Genomic DNA, 25928 nt, shown 5'->3' with positions numbered 1-25928 from the left:
CTTTAATGGTGGGCCCTTTCGAGAAACCTAATACATAATCATAACCAAGTCTTTAGATAATAATTACAACATGCAAGTGGTCTTCTCACCAATAAGGCTAGTTAACATGAATAATATAAACTGGGCTTGGCCAATCAAAAGTCTTCCTTTGGGCTGACTATTGAACGCATAGGCAAATTTTAGAACTATATTATTCAAAAAATCAACTACCTTATACCGTTTAAAATCCGGCCAGATAATAACCTTCCTTTGGGCCGATCACTACCTGCATGGATCTAAACGTAACTTTATGTAATCCAAAACTTTTATCTTTCTAAGTTTAAGAAAATCTCTATGACAGAGACCACTTTGGTGGTATATCACTTTAATTTTCCCAAACCATAGATATGGACTACAAAATAATCTTTATGCCCCAAACTAAATCCTTAATCGAAACAAGTAATGAACATGAATTTTAATCGCCGTATAGTCGCACTGTATCATAGCGGCATAAAAATACCTTTGATCCTCTTAACAATAGTATGTGAGCAATCTGACCAATATTGGCACAAAAAAAATGTATATTGAAATCACTGGTCTCGACCAATATATAATACATAATTATTAGACAAAATGTTAGATTCTCATTACCACTAGGCAACAAAAGTTACCGCCAGATGGAAAAGGAATTCAAAACTGATGTTTTAATAGCCGCACGCCACCGTGCAAACCGTATTACGGTAGGTAAACCGTATTACTGTAGCCATAATAGATCAATTGAATAAACTATATTGATCCAATCATTCAAACGGCAAGGAACGACGACAAACGGGATTCGAAAATTCAGCCGAGATTGGAGTTATTACTTGTTTCATGAATAAAGGAAAAACGAACTTTATATTTTCCTCAATAATCTGACAAGAGGCTCTGATACCACTTGTAGGATTTCGTAAGAAACCCTAAACCCAAGATTTCATGTCAAACCATTGAAGAAAATAATTATACCGGATGCGTACCTGTCGCCATGGACGATGAAAACCTTAGTGCGTGATTATTCGTCTTCCGCCTCCAAAACCCTACTCTTAATCTTGACCCTTAGTCTCACATACGATGGGATGATATGAAAAAAGAGGCTAGGGTTTGGAGTGGGGACCTTAACCACATATTTATAAGCCCCGATTCCATCATAGCCCATCATAATAGATGGAACCATATTAGGCCCTTTAATTGGTCTCTACATATAATATTAGCCCGCACCACTTAACGCACGTGATATGACTCAAATACGTGCTAATAGAGACGTGTCCATTACCCGAGTCACATTAATTGAACGATCACAACCTTATGGGTAATACCGATATCACTCAAGCCTTATTCGACAACCTACAATGTTTAATTTTATGAGCTATATGTAGGCCCATCAAGAGAAAATTGCTAACAGATAGACCATAGATGCATCTGCCAACAATTGCATAATTTTCAAGGCATTTTTCAAGCCAAAACACAATTCCTTATCACGGTATGATTTACACTTTTTATTTACTAGAGTACTTTTTTATTGGAATCGTTTTTATCCTGAAACAAATTGATATCATAATATATGGTTAAAAAATTATTTATTTTAATTAGCAACTAGAAAAGTGAACTACACAGTACACGCAGTTGAAATTTCTGACCCTCACTTATCGAAAATCCTGGCTCCGCCATTCTTTTAATATAATAAATATTCCATAGTTTAGTTTAGTTAATCTACGGTTTCGTAATGAAAATCTGTGAACCGAACTGCGAGTTATAGTTTTTTAATTTTTCAATTCGTGTTCAGACCATAATCCACGAACAAAATCCAAAAGATACGGATCGATTCAACCTGGTCCGATTTCATGATTCATTAGATTTTTTTAGCAGCCTGCTTTTAATTTATATTAACAAAGTGAAAAACGTAATTAGAATTCCAAAAAAAAAAAAAAAGCAGATCATGGATTCATAGTAATTAACGTTTGAAAACGAAAAAGAAAAACCATAAAATATTAAGGCTTGGGTGTTAAGTTTTCGGTTTTTTCTCTCTGCCTAAAATTTGCCTGCCAAACTGTGCTTTGGTATGTTGAGAAGACAAGGGTGAAGTGGGGCTTTACCACTTGCGCGTGAAACGTCCCCGTCCTGGGCCGCAGCAGTCCCTGCTGCCCCTTGGGGACAGCAGGCCCCCCCGGATCCGAGAGGATAATCGATCAAATGGATAGAGGCTTGCATTTCCACTCCTAGCTTTTCTATTAGCATTAATCGCGGTGGGCCTGCTAGAAAAGCTATAAAAGGCAAAACGGAATATCTATTGAGGGGTTGTTTGGCCTAATAAGTCAAACGGCTTAATTTTTTTGTTTTTATTTAAAATATATTTGCATTTGTTAGTTTTTTGTCAATTTTTTTTAGAATTATTGTTTCGTCATGACGAGTGAAATCTAAAGAGTAAAAAATTAGGATCGAAACCCAAATTTTTTTTGAATAAAGATAAAAAAAAATAAGCCAATAAGTCAATTTTTTCATCTTTATTAAAAAAAATAGATTTTGATCATAATTTTTTACTTTTTAGATTCTTATCGTCATGACGAAGCAATAATCTAAAAAAAAATCACAAAAAACCAACAAATGCCAAAAAAAAAATTGAATAAAGACAAAAAAAAAGAAGGTGACTTGTACTCCAGTAGGCCAAACATATAAGTCAAACAACTCCTAAGGGTGGGTTCTCGTATACTTAATTTTTTTTCTTCGTTCTGTGTTTTGTTTGTCTTTTTTAAAATTTTTGTTTGATTTATGTTATAGTTTTTTGGATTTATCATCCATCTCAATGAGATGTGACTGGAAAGTAAAAAATTATGACTAAAAGTATAAAAAAAAAGTTCACTAAAGACAAAAAAGTACTATCACACAACTTTTTTTTGGGTTTAAGCTCTAAAGTGTCATCTTATATTAACTTTTTTCAACATCAGTTCATATTTTTATACTTTTTTGATTTGCGCTTATCGAGACGAATGACTAATTCTAAAAATTACAACAAAAAGCTAAACAAAAGTTACGAACTTAAAAAATACTGAAATAAGTTCTGAACAAATAAGAACGCGGCCTGAGAAAGGAAAATGAGCTTAGAAGAGCTTTCCCCCCTTCTAGTCGGGGTCCGGTGCCTATTCTCTGGTCGAGTAAAGGACTAGGTTCGATGCAGTATTTTAGCTATATTTTTCTCGAAACTTTAAATTCTCTTAAATGCATTGGTTCAATATGGTTTGTTGAGTATTATTTGCGGTTTGTCAAATACTAATGGACAACCGATATTTCTCCCTAAAAGAAAATCAAAGCTCTTTTTTGAAAACAGAAGTATACAACTTGTAATATTTCATTACCAAAAAAAAAAAAAAAAAACTTGTAATATTTTACGTCGTGATATAGCACTGCTCAACACATAATAAATTTCTTAGAGGGTTTACATACCCTTCTACAACTTTCACGTAATAAAAAACTAGGGAAAAAAGACAAGAAAAAGGAAAACAAAGAGAAATTAAACTGAGAAAAAACACTTTTGTAGATTCCTAATTAGGAGAAAGAAATTTTCAAATTGCTGGATCAATAATAACCTTGCTGAGCTCCTAGCTCCAGCTTCTTCATTCTTAGTTTTTCACTTTCATTCACTAGCAGCAGCTGGTTTATTACGAATAACTATAAGAAACTAACTTCAAGAAACAAAAAATAAAAGAAAATAAAATTACAGATATAATTAGGAACAAATACATCATGGCATTCAAAAAATTTCTGTCATTTTGTATAACTGCATAGTTCGATATGCTTGTGATTGGTACGTGTTTGAAAGAAATCATACATGCTTGAAATACCAAGTGACAACCATGAATTATCCCAAATTTCTCTATATCATTTTATGTATCACTGACGTACTTATAAGAAACATGAATCGCGAGGCAACCGTTAAATTAGAGCATTGGTTACTGATTAAATACTGATATGTGGTATTCTAGGAGTAAATAGTAGTCCAAGTTGCATGCGCTAGGCCCGGCTAGGGGTCCCAAAAATTTCACAAAGTAGGAGCCAAATACAAACTCTTTAGATTTTGGAGGGATTATATATGGTAGACAAACCAATTGATCAAGGGGCCATATTAAGGTTTGGCTTGAAAAGTCAAATGGCTTCTTCTTTTTTGGTCATTATTTAAATTTTTTTCGCATTTGTAAGTTTTTTGTCAATTTTTTTTTGGGTGAATTATTGCTTCGTTGTGACGAGAGGAATCTAAAAAGTAAAAAATTATGATAGAAATTCATTTTTTTGAATAAAGACGAAAAAATTGTTTCGATCGTAATTTTTTATTTTTTAGATTCCTCTCGTCAGGACGAAGCAATAATCTACAAAAAAAAATTGACGAAAACTAACCAAAAAAAAAAAAATACTCCCTCCATCCCAATATAATTGTTTACTTTTTGACTTTTAAGTGTTCCAAAATATTTGTCCAATATGAGTTTGACTTGTTAAAATTTCCTTAATGCCCTTTCTCTTTCAAAAAATAATGAATTGGAGAATGTACACTCCCATTTAATGCTAAGAAATTGAGGGGCATTCTTGAAAAATCACAAAACTTTTAAAGAGCAATCATTATGTTCCCTTAAAAAGTTGGAGTTTTAAAAAGAAAATTGACTTCTACACTCCCTTTTTTACCACATACACTCTATTTTTTGTCTTTATTCATGTGAATTTACCTTTTTACCCTTTCATAAGTTCACTTTTTTACACATTAAGGGGCAATAGAGTAAATTAACATCAAATAAAGGCAAAAAAAGGAGTGTATGTGGTAAAAAGGAGAGTGTAGAAGTCAATTTCCTTTTAAAAATGGACAAATAAATCGGAACGATGGGGAGCCATTTGGCTCTATCAGGCCAAACAACCTATTTTGAAGGGGTCAAATTAAATACTACTCCCCTAGTCGATTTTACTCTGAGTAGGAAGGATTTATAACTTCAAATCCTAAAACCGGTATTCGTTCGGAATGATTCCACTCTTATCCCTTAGGGCCGGGGGTGAGTTAATGCGGGTTGGTACTGGGCCGGGAGAGTGGATGAATTAATTAATTAAAAAAGTTGAAGAAGTGGATTGAGTAGTGTAGTGTTTGTGGGGGATTTCAGGAAATCTCTTGGGACATGATCTCGTTCTTCCTCTTTTCAATGAATTAGGTACGTAGGTGTGTCTTCATGGGGGCTAAAAATGGGCAAGAAGTTGGTTCTAGTTCAACCTCTTCTCCTTCCTCGATTATCTACTAATATAGTACTCCTTCCGTCCCATAATATTTGTTTGGTCCACAAAATGGAGACATAAAAATAATACAATTTTTGTAAGAAAAGTTGGAAAAAAAATTCAACAATTTACTAGATTTTGACGAGTTCTTTTAATTTATGAAAAAAATTTGAATTTTTTCTTAAAAGAAATACATTATTTTATAGTCTTCGTTTTGCGGACCGGACAAATATTATAGGACGGAGGGAGTATATACTAGTAGTAACCATATATATGGCCTCTGCAAACACTGAAGACATCAATAGGAGGAATAAGGCTATTATTATATATATCAAAATGAGCTTAAAGACATCATTAATTGATGTGGGAAAGGAATTGAAATGTTCGTTTCCATGAAATGATGATGATGATGCGTTAGCATCTTCACTCCCTACTCAAATTTGAGTAAAAAACACCTAAAACACCACTCCACTATTTACTCAAACTCATACCAAATTTCAGTTTCACTCAATTTTCTCCCCAAATTTGATTTGAACCAAATCCTTACTCAAATTTTGAAGTCTATTTTCTACCCCTCAAATTTACAACTATGCCATTAATGAAACATTTACTCAAATTTATGCCTAGATTTGCATTTGCCCATTGGATTGCTTCACACCAAATTAAGTTTTTATCCAAATTTTTACACAACTTTGAGTAAAAAATTGAGTAAGAAATGGAGATGCTCTTACGAAGGCTAGTGGAGATCGAAGCTAAAGAACAAGCATCTGATGTAGGATGAGAGAGCCTCTCTGAATAGTTCTGTGGCTAGCTAGTTTGGTTTTTTAACCAAGTGGCCTTATTCTTTGGGTCTGGTTTTATTATGTGGTTGTTTTCGGCTGGGTTGGTGCTTCTATGTTGGTGGTGTTGTGTTGGGTTTCTTTTTGGGTTTTCTTTCTGCCTTCGGGATCCTTTTGGTAGGGTTCTTGGAGCTTTTCTTTGCTAGCCAAGTCGATCGAGGTTGATGTCGTTGGTTTAAGTTTGCAGCTGCCGCTGGTTTCTGATGTCTTTTTTGGGGCTTGGGTCATGTGGCTCCTGGTGCTTTTTTGGTGTTTGGTAGCTGGTTTGGAGGGTGGAGGTGCAGGGTGTAGTTTGGCGTCTTTTGGTTTGGTTTACCTCTTGTGGTTTCTGGTTTAGGTGCAGGTGGTTTTAGGCTCGTTTTGCTGCCTTTCCTGTTCTTTTGATGCAGGTTTTAGTAATTCCTAGTTTGGTTCCGTTTTGGCTTAGTTGGCTTCTTGCCATCTTATGTCCTTGTCCCTCCCTTTTGGTTCTCTTTGTATACTTTTTCTCTTCTTTTTAATATATATATGGTTTTTCTATAATCAGCCCAATAGTCGGACTATTGTGGACTGCTTGTCTAAATGCCAGAAGGCCACATGTTCCTGTTATGATTGCAGTCAATGAGTGTCAGTAAGTGCAAGAATTCTCTCTTATAATTAGTAAATGATTATCTTAACCTTACCTTTTCAGCAATTTCAAATCTCTACTCCAACAGCCGTTTCACACGCATACGCATGGGGTAAAGTTGTCCCAAGAGTTGTTAACAAGGATAATCGAATCTAAAATCTTAGGAGACAACAAACCCCTAAATATCATTTGGATGATTCTAGTATTATGAAGTATTTAAGTGCATATACATGGTTGGAAAATAAAATAGAATTCGACTATGTATATTGTACATAGACTGGTGTACTAAATGTGTAAAGAGAGGACTCGTAAAGTTAGAGAGAGAAACGGTTGTTGGAGTAGAGATTTGAAATGGCCAAAAAGGTAAGATTAAAATAGTCATTAATTGACTATGAGAGAGAATTCTTGCACTTATTGAAGCACTCATTGACTGCGATCATAACAAGGACACGTGGCCTTCTGGCATTTAAAGACAAATCATTTCATCAGTCCACAAAGGTTCACCATTGGGCTGAATTTAGAAAAACTGTTTAATATGTTCCTTTTTTGCCAATCGGAAAAAAGTAAATAAAAAATTTTACTTGAGTTTGAGATGTTGTGGCCCTGCCCGCACCAATTGTGCGGTTGCAAAGAAGAAATACCTAAATGAAGGAGTACCAACTATAAAGATAGAAGATGATTCTTTTTTTTGTCCTTTCCCCTAAAGAGAAAGGGGAGTTAGGACTCACCTCCATCAATGTGGATGTTAGTTGAGCTTAATTTCTGACTGCTCTTTTCATTGAAGGCCACCATTGGTTCTCTGTATTCTTTCTCCTGTTGCCAGTAGGAAACCCAACTCAATGTTATTGTTCATCTATATGTTTTAATTTCTTTGTTAGTAACGTCACATTGTATGGTCCTGATTTAATTAGTTGATTCAAGTACAAGAAATACGATAGTTGCCAGTGGTCGCACTTGAAAATATATTTATGCATTTTGGCAATCACGATTGTTTTGCCCAGCTAGCTTAATCTGCTTGCAATCGTTTATGTTGTTTCCATTTCTAAGGAACATACATATTGAACTTCTCTGTGAACAGCCGGCCAATAATTTTCAAACAACTTCTTTGTGAACATACATATAATTTTCACTAGAATGCCATGAAAAAGTTATCAGGAGTATTTTGTTTCGAAAAGTATGAAGATGAGAAGGAAAAACTAAAATTGTAGACAACATAAACAACCTTCCAATTTCACTGTTTCTCTCTTTTCCTTTAAGGAGTTTGATATCTTCAACTTTCATGTTGTTACAAATCAAATCCAGGAATTTAGTGACACCATGGTCCCTACAGTACGAAGTATGCAGGTCCATTAAACTCTCCTGCTGATCAAAAAAACAAAAACAAAATAAATTCTCGTCACTCCACCTAACCTTAACAAGATCGACAATAGTCAATATTCACCTCGCTCAATGTCAAGGCTTCTTAGCTATGAACTCGTCTTGTCAAATGATAGTAAAAAGAAAAAATAGTTTACACTACAGATACTTGATAAAAGAGCATAAGAGACAAAAGTACGATGAATAGTCACTAAAGAAGCAATAGTTCCCTTCCTCTTGATTGCAGGAGTTTTCCTTTCACATTTCTCAATGTACATAAAAGAGGCAGTAATCATCGATGGATAAGACCTAATGTACAAGGTGTGAATAATTGGTAAAAACATCTCATAGACAACAAAACAGCACCACTTTGACGGGAGAGAAACCTTAGCAGAAGATGCCACAGCCGAGAATTGAAAACCGGGTGCTTGTCTTTCTTCCGAACAATGAAACAAATAAAAATGAAATGGATTCATACACTGACGATCTACTAATGCTGATACTTTCCAGTTCTTTTCCGCAGAAGAGGGGCCTGCAAAACTGAGGTTGATTGATCCAGTTGTGTCAATAGAAGTGTTCTACGAATCCAACTGTCAGTGTACAAATTACGAAGTAAGCAGCCAGGGCTTCTGCAATTTGTTTGAACAACAAATCCTACTTCAATCTACCAGTAAGCTTGTTGCCGACTGTGACATAACTTTCCAATGGGAACCTGAAAATAGAAACTATTCTGTCTCACCCAGAGCAACGTTCCTCCTTTCCTCTGACCTATGATGGAACAACTTAGCTATGGTTCGCCTCTCACAGTCCTGCAATTTAGGAACCAAGGACATTAACAAGTAGTCTCCCAAACAATGGGTATTTCTATCAACTCTGGCATTAGTTCTCCCCTCATATGGGTCGATACTTAGTGAAAATTTGATACTCCCTGCTTCCCAATTTGTTTTTTGGTTTTTCAGTCATACTTCTTACTCAGATCAAAAATAATGTACTTCTATTGAACAAAAATAGGATTTCCCACCAATCCAAAATCCCAATCAGTTCTTGTAGTTTTCAAAATCATCTCAAAATACAATAAAATAGATACAACTTTTGGGATGTACTTACCCAAAAAAAAAAAACTTTTGGGCTGTACATAATAGTGAAAAAATATACATATAGGGAAGCAGGGAGAAGTTTCTAAGTAGAAGCCAAATGCATATGCTCCAGCTTATTATGTTATAAGTGTCTTGACAACCATGTTGGCACAACTTCAAAAAAACAAAAAACAAATAGGCACTCCTAAAAGCTGCACCACGTGGGATCGTAGAGTCCATACCTTGAACATATTGAGATAGAAAGGCTTTTGAGGATTAGTCCGTTTCAACTTTTGGTATGTATATGCAAAACTCAGCTGATCACGAGGAGTAAACCGATCCACCTCATTAAACCAAAGACAAGAGAACAAGTTTGACATTGGTGTGTGTGCCCTAACAATGAAAGATCCTTCAGGTACATCTGCCAACAACACAGAATCAGATTGTGTGAGACTGAGAATGGATACAAAATGCTCAAGCGTCAAGTTTCAGAATAATGTGGAACTTGCACAAATCATACTGCTGGGTAGAAGCTTGTTCGGATCAGATGCGTCAAATCTTTTCAGCCCATCATCCTGATAGAATTTAAACTGTTCATCAATGATGGTATGGTTGTACTTGTTAAGCTTCTTATTTTGGGCCACTTCTTCCCATAAACAATGCCGGTCGTAGTGATTGGAAATCGCATACTCATAACCTTTTCGCCACAGGAAGTATTCCAGTATGAGCAGAGGGTCAAGTTGGAGACGTAGTTTGCTATCCAGCCAAATAGAATACCTGAAAATATTTTGCATCCGAATGTTTTAATATAGATGCTAGAGCCTTGGATTTCTCCATCAAAGAAAATAAGATCAAATAACAAAAAAAGGTGCTACAGCCTGTCCGAAGGATATACCACCAAGACCACAAATTGCCGTGAACTGAATCGTTGAACCATAAGATTTCGACTTCTATTGTCAACAAGGTTCTTAGCAAGGAGAGCGGAACTCAAGGTTCAGAATAAAACCTAAATTACGGGAACAAGAAAGTTTTGCATTCTCTTCTATGGCATGAACAGAGAGAGAGAGGCCAAAGTCATCTCCAAAAAACATGCAAATGTGCTACTATTTATTACCAAATTAGTTCTAGAGACCTTTCTCTGTGCAAGGAGTTCATAGCAAAACAAAAGAAACTACGCTTCAGTATGTAGTACACAACACTTATCCACATTTGAATTATAAGTCTCATACACAATAATACCGTAACAGATTTAAGTAACCCATTTCAATACTTCAATAACTCATTTCCTTACCTTGCCGAAGGGAAAAGTCGATGTGGCAAGAATTTGGGAATTTTTCCCACTCTACGCATATCAGTGTAAGGCAGATTTTTCACCACCACTATCTTCCATAAACCAATAAAACCCATTCTATCTGGCATCTGGCCTTCTGAAGAAAGAGTTTGCAATGTGATGTCATCCACAAACATAACAAAGCAGACGTTTTTCCTCGACAAACGAGAGACCTAGAGATGAAGACTTACAAAGAAGTGAGTCATCAAGCAATTATGAAGGTGATCACTGAAAAGAATCAGAAACAAACAAATCGCAAGATCCACATGTGGCCACGGCCAAAACAGCTTTCTTAGCCATGCAATAGGATTGCAAAGCCTTCGGTTTATGTAAACTAAACCCAAGGAGCCCTCCAAACAGAGTTCTGCTTTCATTTCCATTTCTCAAATTGAATTAAGCACAGATGCATGAAGAATACAGTTACACCTGGCAAAGTTACTCTGAGGGCAAGGACTATGCGATGCGTAAGAGTGCGGCAAAGGATGCCTACTTTAACTGCCTATTATAGCACACAACATTTGGTCATATCGTGGACTGCGTACGTATATATGAATGAGTTCTTCACCTATGAATAGGAGCATTGGAGTATTCACGCATCCACGAGAAAGACTTTTGATTTAAAACTATATCAGATATCCGTCCAATTAAGAAGGTAACATAGAGCTGATGATGGATTGTCAGAGTAATGTGGTTAATGCCTCTCTTGTCAATGGACATAGATGTATAATGTATTGAATGAAGGGACTTTAATGAAGAATGAGTCGTTATGTGGTGAAAGCAATACCACTGTTCACTACAGCAATTTCGTGTGATAAAAACTATTGAGGAACTGGTGCATTTTACACATTGTGATTGGCAATGCATGGAAGAACTACTTATGTCAAACATAAAATCCTTTCTTGGACTACACCATAGATCCGCAGGGTGCTAAACGTGCATAACCTTCAACAGTCATAATATTTTAACAATTCACAGGGTTCTAAAGATATTAAATCATGCATCGAGAGATAATTAGCATATACGCTAATATGAAACACATTGTCGAAACAAAGTAGGTAGAAACTCTCTCTCTCTCTCTCTCTCTCTCTCTCTCTCTCTCTCTCTCTCTCTCTTCTAACAAAGGTGACAATGGTACACGACTGATAACGAACAGGCAATGACACAACCGGGCCACAGGCTAGTGACAGCCGCTAGAAAGAAGATAACTGGACGATCATCTCTCTCTCTCTCTCTCTCTCTCTCTCTCTCTCTCTCTCATTTTCTAACAAAGGTGACGATGGTACACGACTAATAACGAACAGGCAATGACACAACCGGGCCACAAGCTAGTGACAGCCGCTAGAAAGAAGATAACTGGACGATCATTTTACAAAAATTTGTCACAGGGGATTTCTAGTATAAGGCAAAAGGCAAAAAAGAGTATAGTTGGACAATTACACATCAAAAGTCACTTTACTTATCTCCCGTCATCAAAAGCAGATTATTAAAATGGGATCTCTCACATCCTGCACCTAGAACTCCTCCACTTCCCTACTTGCTCCAACCACCTGCCACCATCTCCCTCCCTTTTCCCAGGCAATGAAATATTGCTGTGAAAATGAGAAAAGAAAGGCCTCATACATGGCTGTTAATGCATGCCTAGGCACGCACCTATACCTGAGGTCCAGCAACTAGCAAGGATTAGGTGTTGCGCCTTACGGGGGGTGAGGGAGGCAACGTGAAAGACACCCACCAGAGGCGCTTTACGCATGCACCTCTTGCGCAAAAGCCTTAGCAAGAGGAACATGCCTCTTTCAAGCCGCTTTGAAAAATAGAAAGAACAGGTTAAAAAATTAACCCTAAAAGCTAAAAAGGAACAAAAGCTTTTTAGTGCAGTCCAAAGACTACATACCACCAATCAACAAGCTCGATTGGAATCTCTGGTAGTTGCAATTCATTGCCGCTTGCTGATCGAAGCACAAGTTTCAATTCAGCCTATCAAGTTTACTACTACTACATCTTCCAATCAAAGTCTAACTCTTGGTTCATTTTTTTTTTTTTTTTTTGGGTCTTTTTAAGTACTATTTTAATGATATACTTCAGGATTTTCTTCTTTATCTCCGCAAAAATTGTCATTTTTGTTGTTGATGGGATGCGCTTTTCTAATCTAATAGTTGCTTGGAAACTGGAATCATTTATTTCCCTCCATTCTAACTTCAAATTTCGCTTAAGCTTCAGATTCTTAAGATTAGGGGGGAAACAAGAGCTTTTGGATTGGATGCTTCCATGGGTGGGTTCAGATGAAACCAGAAGATTATTACTCTCTTTCGATGATTTAGTGTTCTATAAAAAGGCCTAGGTGGCCTTGGACTGTACACGCTCTTACCTTTGGCGTTCTATAAACAGGAGGAAAGTTAATTCCTATAGTTGAATTTGTCTGTGTCTCTATCATAATTGATATTTGAGCTCGACTAGATGCCCTTCACTTGAATAGAGTTTGCACCTCATCTTCTTTAGTGCCTCGGTGCGCCTATTGCCTTCAACAACTATGGCCTGGTGATACATGTTGGAGTTTGTCCCACATCGGTTAATTATCTCCTCCAAAACTAGTATATGAGCCTAGGTGGCCTCTCCACTCTTTGCCAATTGGTTTGGAGTTGGATACTTCAACATGGTATCAGAGCTAGCGTTTCGGAAAATTTGTTCCCCTTGTTTGTGCCATAAGTGCACCGTTATTTGTTGTGATCCAAGTGTTATGGATCCTTTGTTTACCTCTCCACGTGCGAGTCGGGGGTCGCACGTGGAGAATGTTGGAGTTTGTCCCACATCGGTTAATTATCTCCTCTAAAACTAGTATATAAGCCTGGGCGGCCTCTCCACTCTTTGCCAATTGGTTTGGAGTTGGATACTTTAACAATACATACATATGTATTGCATGTTGGAAATACATCCCAACATAGATCACTAAAGGAAAAATTCAAATATGAAATAAGACAACTAGTATTGAGTTATTACAGTGGTTTACCATCATGTATTTCACTTATATTCAAGATCTTACGGTGGTTTAAGTACCACAATGAGCTACTAATCCACAGTGAACACCAAACCATAGCCAGGTCTGTTTCTCTGTCCTCCACATGACTCCGCTTGCACTTTAACAGAAGTACAGTAAAAAGCATAATGGGTGAATATTGAAGAGGTTTGAGAAGCAAAAAAGAAAGTTGTGATGGAGATCAATGCAAAATAGTGTCATGGGTTCATCCTACAATGCTATGTAAACTATAAGATAAATTTTGATGCACTATACTCTTAAAATTCAAATGAGGGTGCCAAGCAAATAATAATAATAATAATAATAATAATAATAATGGGGGAAAACCCTTGAAGACTTCTGAAAGGGAGCAGTTAGAAACTCTAATCGTTATCTTGGAAGGTATCCTATACTGATTATAGGTAAGGTTTTGACAATAGCTTTTTGATCTGTTCATTGTAATATTTTGCTTCAACATCTAAGATCGTCAGGCAATTATCCCTGTAATATATTTGACAAGGTTAAGTAGAGAAGCCATGTAAAGCAAACATCTCTGAAGAACTATAAAAACCAAAATGCAATATGAAGTAACAAAAGAAGGCAAATTTTTTCACTAAACCACTATAAAAACCAAAATGCAATATGAAATAACAAAAGAAGGCAAATTTTTTCACTAAACCTTATGCATAGGGAAAAGCATGCCAAACTAGGGGAATGGGAGCAAAAAAAGCGTACCGTTTTGCCCATAGGTGTTCTCAAGCGATCTGAATTTCCAAAGATGCAAGAAATCACAGCAATGTGGCAACTGCTTAAGTATTTAGAATCATCTTCTGCCAAGTCAAAACCGGTACCTTTCACAAACCCACAACTTACTTTTTGATCACGTGCGAAAAACGATTCTTCCCGTTGTATTAAACTCTGATGCCCAGCAAATCTAGGTTCCCATTGTTGTTGTCCTTCGGGCCTCTCTTCTACTTCTGTATACTGCAAGGAAAATCTTGAAAACTTTCGACTTTCTAAAGGCTCAACAAGCTTTTCAGTAGAATTTAAAAACTTCATCTCACAAGAACCTGAAATATTTCAGTGTTACAAACGTCAGGCAAAAAAGGAAATGGAAAAAGCTGAGTTACAAAGAGAAGACCATATGGATCTTTTGAAACTTGAAGCATCAGCATAGTCTACACCAATGGATATGTGGTGACAACAGCATAGTCTACTGGGTTATACCCCACAATATTGTGGAAAGTCATAAATGCAGAAGCATATGAACGACTTGAATATGCAAGTAGTGAGACAACAAAGGAACTCGGCAATTTATGAGTTTAATTTGAAGAGAATCCTATAAAAAAGCACCTAAAAGGGGCAAAGTGAAGTGTCAACACTCAAAAAGTCCAAACGACGCAAGGACTAGAAAAATTACCAAAAAAATCAAGAGTATTAGATAAAGGAAAGAAAAATCAAGAGTTGAGTAAAGAAAACAAATTTACCTAAAATTATAAAGTAACACTAACAGCAAAGAAATGTGCAGTAGTTCTGATGTCCCAGTTTAATAGACTAACTCTTTGGTGTAATAGGGGTCCCTCCAAGACATGTCGGTGAAGTATGCAATAGCAAGCACAGATCATGTTGGCTACAATGCCTGTTCGTTGTCTTCTAAGCAGAGCAAGTATACGCTTACTGAATTGCTCGCTCTTAGAAGAATTCCTAAACCCTAGGGAATAAGGTGTTCCGATGAAACCATAGTGCAGACACAACAGTAGGGACTCTTGCACCTGAAGCATAAGCATGGGATGAAGAGGTATACTCTCGCTAAGACACCCAGTGGGGAGCCATTTGCCAGAAGGGATATGCAACGGATATGAGACCACCGTAGCAAGCAAACCTCTTTTGTCCTTGTCTTTGATTTCTTATTCATTCTCTGACCTCATATGTATTTTAGCTAGGCAAATTTCATCTATTTCACTCACTAATCAACAATGATAACGCGCGCACACACAGAGGTTGACCCATGTCATCTCAGACCAAAGTTTATGTTCCCTGCCTGTTATCCAACAACATTTCAACCCAGTCCCATCCAAAATAAGAACTCATCCAAAATCCAGCCCCAAACCATCCAGTCCAACAAAAAAGCCCAAAACCTATTCTGGTCCTACTAAGCCCGACTCAGCCTTTTTTCCGTAAACCCATCTAAGCCACAATCCACACTGGTCCAGTCAAACAAAATCCCAATCTCCCATTCCAAACTGAAGAAAGCCGAAAGACAAAAACCTAGACTGCTACTTCAGCAACCTAACAGCATCTATAGCCTCAACCAAAACCCATCAGCCCACAGTTAAGCCACGCCCACACAATCTTGGATCTTCCGGGGTGGCATTGGAACATAAACAGCAATTCAGGCTCCCACTTGACCTCACAAAGTTACTATTCTCCCGTTCAAGTTTAGATCACTCTATGTATTGGTTGGGAAATTACTAATTTTTGCAAAGAGGTCCTGCTTCCTGTTTCCTCGCACCTATAACATGGATCCAGTCTCCATGGACATCTTGCAAAGCTCATCAATGACCTATCAACTAAGGTAGAACAAGTTCACTGCTCAGTAAAGTGGACAATGGAATGCCTTATGCCTTAGAGGCTTAGATCGTCTCCTCCAGATTATTGTTCCTACAGTCTACCCAAGTTGTCAGTAATTTTCACACATTAGAAAAGAGATTGCAAAATTGTTACCGATGAGAGCTTCCTTATGAATTAATTTTTTTTTTTTTACAAGTACATGTCCTTATGAATGCGATTTCAGTCTGACATAAGAGAGTAAACCTTACAATCGAACCACACCCACCACAACCTTTTGAGATTCTATTTTTAGGTATATAAGAGATGTTTACTGCCAATTAAAACTCGTGATTTATCTCGGTAAATGTTTATTGTGACATCTTACCCGTGAATGTTGGTCATGTTCTTGGTCATCCTTGATTGCACGATGATTGTGCGGCTAAAGCGCTAGATAGAGATAATAGTATTTGTTCTTGTTGGCTCTATAAATTAAATTAGGCAGGGGAATATATTTAGGTAGCTAGTTTAGGAATGTGTATATTTGATTTGCGTGTATTTCCCTATTTTCATTATTTTGTTTCCTTAGTTGATAGGTAGCTTGCATTATAAATTGTCCTCCAATGGGAAAAGAATAGATCAATCGGAATTCATTCAACATGGTATCAAAGTGGGTTAAGAAACCCTAATTTATTTTTCCTCGTCTCTCTCATTTTTTTTCTCTCTCGTCTCTCTTGTTATTGAGTTCATCTCGATAACAAACCTTCAACCTTCAAGCCATCTCGTCTCCCACATCTCTCTCATTTTAAGGTACTTACCTGAAGATTTCTGTATATATATATATATATCGGGACGGTTCAAGGGACACCCAAAAAAACACCTAAAAAAACACCTCAAATCTCAATTTCATAGTTTCCGATCAAATTTTTATGATCCGAACCGTTCAATGTGTGCAGAATGTGATTTTAAGGGTGCCCGCGAGAAATTAGCAAAAAAAATGACCGGGAAAGACTTGATTTGAGCAGTTTTTATTTGAACCGTTCAATAAAAAACTGTTTGAAACTGTTCGGATCAAGCCCTTCCCGGTCATTTTTTTTGCCGATTTCTCGTGGGTACCTTTAAAATCACGTTCTGATCACATTGAGCAGGTCGGATCATAAAAATTTGATCGGAAACTATGAGGTGTTTTTTTAGGTGTTTTTTTGGGTGTCCCCGGAACCGCATATATATATAGATATAGATATAAAAACCTTCTATCATAGTACCTTCATGACTCTCACACACGATTTGTAACTAAGCACCATCACCGGACATCACCAGTCTCCGATGACCCTCGCTGGACACCGATGACCATCGCCAGACTCTCGCCAACCTCCGATGAGGCCTCCCTGACCTCTGGCAACTTTTGACAGGACTCAAAATCCATTGGGTTGTCTCGAAATCTGCTAGGTTGACTCGAAATTTGCTGGGTCAGAATATTTGAGGCTGTTCGGAACCCCATATCTTTGATTCTACACCTTTGAGGTATCTCTAATCCTATTTATCTTTGGTTGTCTTCCTTTTCTCATCATGGGTGATAAAAACAAGGAAACCACGGATAAATGAGGAGGCTCATCAGAAATAAAGGATGCTATTCGGCATAGTTTTTATAATCGGACACTCACTACTATTAAACTAAATGGATCCAACTATCTCTCATGGTCTCAGGCGGTATCTGTTTCTCTCCACGCGAGTGAGGAAACCTCTTTTTTACAGATCCACAATCTTCTGATCCCATTCGGGGCACGCACGATGCCCATATTATGACTTTATTGTGGAACAGCTTGAAACCTGCTATTTTTAATAATGTGGCTTGCTTAGAGACTTCCAAAGCCATTTGGGATACTCTTCACGTATTATATTCCTCTGATCAGAATCTTTCTCGGATTTATCAGATTTATCAGAATATATTCTCCCTTCAACAAGGAGAAAGCCCGGTGGAGGAATATTTTTCTAAATTAAAAGGTATGTGGGATGAGTTAAACATCTATCAACCCTTAACCATAGATCTGGCAACTCAACAAAAATACAAGAATGAGTTTCAAGTTGCCAAGTTTCTCTTTGGTCTCAAATCAGATCTCAGTCCCATCAGCTCCAATATATTATCTGGCCAAGACATTCCGTTTATTGGTGAAGTCTTTGCTAGTGTTCGTAGGGCAGCCACTCATCATTCTGTTCCAGAGAGTATTGCTCGCTCTGATCTTGCTCCTCCGAGTATGATTCCAAGTGCTCCTAGTGCTTGCAGTCATATTGGTTCTTCCGACCGTGGTGGCCGTCGAGGTGGTTGTGGCACTAAGAAGTGCACTCACTGTGATCGCACTAATCACACTGTTGACCTCTGTTGGAAACTTCATGGCAAACTTGCGTGGGCTAATCCAGCTATGATTGAGGGGGAGCCATCTTAGACTATTACGTCAGATCAAATCACCATTTCTAAGCCCGAGTATGATTCTATGATCCAACGAGCATATGCATCTTCTTCCTCCATTGCCAATGTTGTCTCTTCAAGTAACACGTCTTTATTCCTCTTCTCACGCACCTTGGGTTCTCGACTCTGGAGCCTCTGACCATATGACGGGTAATTTGTCACTTTTATCTGATGTTATTTTCCCTTCTGATGTTATTTCCCCTTCTAATCCTTTCTATGTTACTATTGCTAATGGAACCAAAACTCAAGTGCATGGCATTGGCACATATCGTACTTTTGGTCTCACTTTTCCTTCTGTTTTATACTTACTCGGCTTTCCTTTTAACTTACTATCTATTCATAAACTCACCCACAATTTCCAGTGTTCAGTAACCTTCTATTCCTCTCATTGTGAATTTCAGGATCTCAAGAGGCAGAGGATGATTGGTAGGGGTTATGGGAGGAATGGACTTTACTACTTTCAGCCACCTGGTTTCTCGGATCCATCAGCTCTTCAGAAATAAAGGATGCTATTCGTGGGTACTCAAATGATAAAAATGATAAAAATAACCCAAATGATAAAAATGAGGCACACCTCAGGTCAAACACTCAAGGCTCCATTAAGCAAACCCTCCCCATTCCATCCCAACTTGAGTCTTTGAAATCTACAAGTGAGAATAGTTGACCGAGTGGTTTAATAGTTAAAGAACTTTCTTTTAATCCAACAGTCATTAAATTACCATAGGAGTCTTTAGAAAGGTTCTGAATACCGTATCAGATAAGGTACGGTACGTACGGGTACGGTTAGATATCGGGTACTGTGTCAGAATTAGCGCTACTATCACTACATATAATTATAAATACATAATTTTTCTGATACCATCCAATTCATAACAAAAAAAAATACACTTTCATAATACTATTCATATATTCTATTTGAAAATATCAAATATCAAAAATACCAAAAGTTAGAGTTCCAACACACCGTCAGGCGTCAACAACAGGCCATTTTAAACGTGAGAATAAGTAAAGGGCAATTTCGTCATTGTGAGATTTTAGGTCTCTCATTAACTTTTCTTCCTCTTATTATCTACTTCCAGTTCCTTTCCTGGCTCTCTCTCTCTCTCTCTCTCTCTCTCTCTCTCTCTCTCTCTCTCTCTCTCTCTAATCAACCATGGTTGAACAGATTGGGTTTCTCTGTGTGTTCCGATCAGATCGATTCCTCTCTCTATTCTCCCAGCAATAGTTTCTCAGATGGAAGTGTTGCCGGAGACGTAGAAGACACCGTCAATGGTGATTTTTGGAGTTAAAGACAGAAAATCCAGTCGGTGTAACATACCGGACGGAAACCACGGTACCTGCTTCTCGGCCGAAATTTCCCGAAATCGCCGGTATTCTCTAGTAAGCACAGGTTTTGAGACCGGAACGAAATCTGGGGTTCAAGGTACCGGTTTGTGTCTAAAACGGTACGTACCGGCCAATACGAAACGGTATTAACAACCTTGGTCTTTAGAAGAGACATCAAAAGACTACCTAAAAATTTACAGCTTTTCTATCCAGGGCACCGTCAAGCCTCTTATAGTATCATCAGCTAGAGTTCAGACAGATGTGATTGATCCAACCAGCACATCAATGGTTGATTTTCTGCACCATTTTTCACAGGGCATGGTTTAGACTTTTTGATATCCTTGGTTTCTTGGAGATAGACCACATTTCTAACTTGCCGGAGTTCAATTTCCTTCAAAAGACTCTGCATATGATATTGATACTGAACATAGTTTTCAATAGGGAATGAATTTGTTTTGGATGTGGATGCATTAACTTCATTCTAGATGTGGATTTCTAGGGGATCCTTAGGTATGGATTCCTAAGGTTTCATTATTCTCATCAATTTTTCTACATGACTGAAAGCCAATGGTGGATGCTAATGATACTATAAACAATAACAGAAAACTATCCACGTATCATCCATTAGGGTACATAGGTCACATTCCCCAAACAAAAAGACTCAAGTTTGGCTTATCAAAAAATAATAACCCAAAGCCCATATGGAAAATGACAAGCTATTTTTATGCCTATTTCATTTTCTAAAGAATATTCTAAGCCCAATAGAATATTCCTAAGTGCATAGCATTTTGGTTTCACAAAAGAAAACTTTGATATGAAAAGGAAAGAAGCTGCAAATATTATGTTAATAAGTTAAAAAGAAAAAAAAAAACATTTCTCTGAACAGTAAAAAACAATCTGGCCATAATAGTAAAAAACAATCTGAACAAAAAAGAAATGAAAGCGAGTGCGCGTGTAGGCAAGTTCATTTAGAGTTATTCAAAAAGAGTGAAAAAGCATATAGATAACTAGTCATGTCACTAACCCAGAAAACACATCATGACAACATAGTCAGTTATAACAGAACAGAAAGCAGGAAATATAATTGTACAGTTCAAACAAAAAAAAAACACCTCTAGCATCGTGATGAGAGATGCAAATGCTTACCAGAAAATTTTCGTCGCTTCGACTTGGTTTTGGATACTGAACGCCTATTGGACAACCTTTGAGAAGATTGACCATGACTATCACTGACATGTCTCGAATTTGCATTGATTTTATCAGAACGTTGAAACTTTACCAAAGAATTTTTGTCCGAAAAACCAGTGGAAGCTTCTTCCACCTCTGCACTATTTTGGTCTTTCGTTCCAGTGTCAAAGGCATCAGAAGACTCTCTGCGCTCCGCATTGTCCATTCTTGTTACATCCAAATCGTCCTCATTTTCATGTGTAACATCATCATAATCTTCTGCTTGAGCATCATGTAAACCAATACCATCATCATACCCATCATCAACATCAATTTCCTCATCCTGAAGTCCCAGATTGTCATTATCCAGGAACTGGTTTTTGTCACTATGCCCCTCTTCTGATTTGCTAACACTCTTCAAAGAGGCCTCATATTCCGCCTCATATGTTTTCAGCTCATTACGCCCAGCTTCATTATACAACCCAACACCTCTAGTCCCTGAACCTTTAGATTTATCAGTAGAAGACTTCTTGTCGCCATTCTTCCTATCTGTTGAGACTTGAGCCTCGGCAGTGGACCCATCCCTAGCACGCACATTAGCATGCTCCATGGCATCCTCACTGTAATCCTCATCCCTTCTCCTATCATCCTTATCCCAATACCGAGAGTCCCGGCCATGTGCTACCGAACCGTCGCCAAAATTCAGGACTTTAAACCTCTCTGTCCGTGTCACATTTGTGAGAAAATCAGAATCACTTCTTAAATCGTCATCTGGAGAATACCCATTTATATCTGCAAGAAGCCAGCAACACAAACATTATGTGATCAGAACGAAATTACATCTTCCAACGATCAATCAGGTGATAATTTAAGAAAGCTGATTTGCGCAAAACATTTGCAGGCGATATTTATCTATTTGTTTATTACCCCATTCATCATCTGAAACAATTTCTGACTGGTTAATCTGAACCCCACATGCTAAGTGTTCAGTTTAGACCTTAGAGACTTCTCTTGAGTGGGTTTTGCTATGCCTCGCAGAGGAATACGGTTATCTCATGACACACCCATTCCACTTGGTGAATAACTAAGCTAGTGAGCTTAAGTAAGCTAAATTACTAAACAACGGGGAACACTTTTGCACTAAAAGCAGCTTAACAGCAAGAAATCATAGAGCAGACAACTTCAACATCCAAAACAGCCACAAAGCATCATACAAGGACAGAAATGAATCTATTGCTGTAACCGAAAGAGTTCGAAAATAAGCAAAGAAACAAAATAGAAATCATATATTTCGCAGGAGTGAGGGCATAGTTCTTTCCCTTTAGAGAACAAGGAATATCACCCAGTGCAGGCCCTGTAAATGGGATGCTAGGATGTCAAAGATAGAGACAACCTAATACTTTCTCAAACTTTTTAAGGAGACCTAATGATTAGAATTAAATTCAAGGACAATGTTTCCACCATTGGGCCACTCATAGACATCTATAAAACCACTCGAGGATTTTAACAATTGATAGGATCCAACATGGAGGAAAATATCGATGTCGTGGTGACCTAATCTAACTTTGAAGTCATGAACATCTTTCTAATGCGAGGATCCTATCCTGCACTACTATGAACCAATTGGGCTTTTGACAACGACGTTATCCTGATTTCAAGAGATAGCTCTGGAGGACTACCAAAATGATACTATATTAAAAAATGACTAATATTTCAGAACATCCCCAGATGATGATCAACAATTACTAAAGGAGGGAGAATTACTCGTAAATTCATATCACATTTTTTTCTAACTATTTTCCCTAATAACCAAACAGAAAAAAACTTGGCATTTCATGTCCCTATCCCTCACCAAATTTCATGAGCCAAGAGGGAGCATAATCAAGCATTAGTCAGACTCAAGCCTAATCTTTCATTCAATTAGGATATCAATCAACATCAAAACTGATCATTGGTTGGGATGCAACAGGACCATGTGGGTGCTTGTGGCAGCTGAACTTATGGTTAAAGATAATTATTCAAAGGAAAAAGTGACAAAACCTCAAAATTGAGACTTCAACCCGTTGGCCGAGAAGAAGAAAGTAGAATTTGTGCCAAATATATTTGTAGACCTTTCGAGACCACAGAAGTCCTATGGTGCCACTGTTAAGTAGCTGCAAGCACCTTGGTAAGAGAAACACAAAACACTTATATGGATCAACAAATACATGTATGTGTATATATACGTATATACATGTATAGACGTCCTGCATAATGAATAGAAGGCAGTGTGTCGCCTGCTTATGGTTTGTCAAATTGTGTTGAGTGAAATATCGAACTGTTTTTCCCTATGAAGAGATTAGAACACAATGGCTACTCCATTCGAGGAATCTCGCATTTGTTACCATATGAACCAAGCACATGTGTTGTGTGGAGCCATTAGGGAGATAAGATTCGGATTCACGTGGCCTCCACTTAAAGGAAAAACCGTGCAAGTAATATCAACCCACTTAATCGGTCTCCAACATCCAAACATAACCATCACACAATTACTTCAAAGTGTTGATATACCTCATAACCATCATACAATTACTTCTTCTCTGTCTTCTCTGCTTTTTCGGTAGTAGTTCAGCTTTGTTCACTATGTTAACCATCAAACTGGCCCTTAAAGAGAAGTCAACCAAGGGTGTGTTGCCACCAAACTAAATGGACTAAAGCCCATGTTTTCACGGATTTCTAGGTAGGTCATTCTCTTCACATACATCAACTAAAATACCCTTCAGCGGAAACAACTTAACTATTGGCATTATCCTACCTCCTACAATCCATTTAATTTAGCAGAAACGCACCCTAATTAAAGCAGATACATTAGGATAATTTGCAGACACTGGTGAACTGGATCCTCGTTATTGCAGTTCCTTACATGTCATCACATTGTGATTCATATCGACAATCAAACAAAAACGCTATATAAACCCTACCCTGAGGGTTAGTCCAGGTGGTTGGTGGGTGTGTTCTCTACACAATTGTCTAGGATTTGACTCTTGGGGCCAGGCCGCAAGAAGTGCAATTTCTTGTAACTTCCCTACGGCATAATGGGCTGCCTTGGACCTGACGGGGGAGGGAATTACTCAAGGTGCGTGTAAGCTGGCTGGACACCAACAGCCTGATGAAAAAAATAGAAACCCCAAACAATTTAAAAGCACAACTTGAAATGTGAACCCCTCGTAATCCCAAAACGGAAACAAAACACAAAATCCTATGATCACTGAACAGCCCACAAGAGAGTTCGACTGACCTTTGTCCCTGGAGAGATACAGAAAAGCGAAAACAGAAACGACGAAGCCGAGGGAGAGAATCACAATGACGGCGCCGATCGAGACGCGACGTCCCTTGAGCCGCCGGTGGTTGCGGTGCTGCTTGTGCGGTGGGGCGCGAATTCCGATTGACACGTGATCCGAGGAGCCGTTGCCGTTGCCGCCGCTGCCGTTGTGGAGTACCCTGTCGAAGCCCGATTGCCTGTACTGAGCCATTCGCGCATTGTTCAAAACCTACTCCTGGATAAAGACCAAATGCTTACATGGACACATGAGTACATAGGATAGACGTAGAGAGAGAGAGAGAGAGAGAGAGAGAGAGAAGATGATTGAATTTTCTAGGGCTGGAGTTGGGGGGGTGGGTATTAGATCTCTTGGGATGTTTTATTGGGTTGCTTTTGATCGAAGTAAAGGAGGAGAAACACGGATGTTTACGCGAACTCGCTGGCTGAGGAGGAGACTGGGTTTACTGGACTGGACTCAACGACGAGAGTTGAATTGGTGAATTTGTAACTAGTACATTAATCACAATTTATTGGGAATCAGAGGGGTATGTGATTGATTGTGAGGTACCAGCCGGCGATGAGGAGGAGGTGGGAACCTTACCTGAACTAGATTGAGACCGTCTGTCCAACTGGATTTTGTTTAAAGTTACGAAAAGATCCTTTTGACTTCTTTTCGTTTTCGTGTTCTCCTTTACCCCTTTTTTTCATCCAAATTTGGGCAGAAATTTGAGTCAAAAGATTGTTTTGGGTAAGATATCTCCGATGCTAAACTTGTATTTGTACCCAAATCTATTACTAAATAACACACTTTTGTAATTAATGAGTGGCACAATTGTAAGTAATGAGAGTGAAAAATAGGTTTTGAAAAAAATGGATAAGTCTCTCCAAAATTGGGTGAGAAAATAGATATAACTCAAAATGAGTAGGCAAATGAGTAAAACATTGAAGATGGGTTTTTAAGCTTTTTATTCAAATTTTGAATATGAGTAATAAAATGGATAAGGATCGGAGAGTTAAACCCTCATGGGGTGTTTCCACTAAGATTATTTTTAACGACAAAAAAAATTTCATTAATCATAATGTAACGATCCAGATTTTTGACCCAATTTTTTTTTCTAATGATAATATTATTAGGCTTATTTTATTAATACAATTACTTTTTTTTTTTTAAAAATGCATAAATGCATGCAATTATACTCCATGCATGCTTTTTTTTTTCCCTCCATCGTGCATGCATGCACCCTATCTCCTCCCTCGCCTCAATCTCATGTAATGTCTCCCTCTCTCCCTCTCACAGCTCACTCTCTCTCCAACCATTATTCCCTCCATCTCCTTAGCCTCCAAGAAAATAAAATTCATCCCCCCTTACTCCAAACTAAAATTTCCTTCACCACCAAGCAAAACTCAAATTTTATTCCTTCCTATCTATTTCCTACTTCCTCCCTGACCCTAAAACCAAGCACAATTCGTCCATTCCAAATCCCATGAACCCAACTCCATTAAATTCACTTTTATCCTCCTCCACCAAAATTCACCTATAAATACCTCACCTCATTGACCCATGGGCACACCACCATATTTCCACACTCCATCGAGTCAGATATGAGAGAAAAACGTGGGCAATTCAAGCTCTAAGCTATAAA

General features: G+C 37.8%; 1 protein-coding gene across 2 annotated transcripts; it reads right to left on the bottom strand.

Moving 5' to 3' along the window:
• Positions 1-8273: 8273 nt before the first annotated feature.
• Positions 8274-24983, bottom strand: LOC131328925 (probable hexosyltransferase MUCI70). 2 transcript variants are annotated; one of them, XM_058361895.1, is made up of 7 exons: positions 24262-24983; positions 20964-21776; positions 14213-14547; positions 10429-10640; positions 9658-9914; positions 9380-9558; positions 8274-8870 (listed from the first exon to the last, which is right to left on the bottom strand). In XM_058361895.1, the coding sequence occupies exons 1-7, from the start codon at positions 24494-24496 to the stop codon at positions 8787-8789; spliced, it is 2115 nt and encodes a 704-aa protein (XP_058217878.1). In that variant the 5' UTR covers positions 24497-24983; the 3' UTR covers positions 8274-8786. The 2 variants fall into 2 exon arrangements, with proteins under 2 accessions (XP_058217878.1, XP_058217879.1); XM_058361896.1 differs by lacking the exon at positions 24262-24983 and adding an exon at positions 21912-22423.
• Between the last annotated feature and the right edge of the window lie 945 nt (positions 24984-25928).

The sequence above is a fragment of the Rhododendron vialii genome, chromosome 6a (assembly GCF_030253575.1).
Source record: "Rhododendron vialii isolate Sample 1 chromosome 6a, ASM3025357v1".
Taxonomy (NCBI): Eukaryota; Viridiplantae; Streptophyta; class Magnoliopsida; order Ericales; family Ericaceae; genus Rhododendron; species Rhododendron vialii.
The sequence above is the reverse complement of the archived record's forward strand: the minus strand, read 5'-3'. Positions and strand labels throughout refer to the sequence as shown.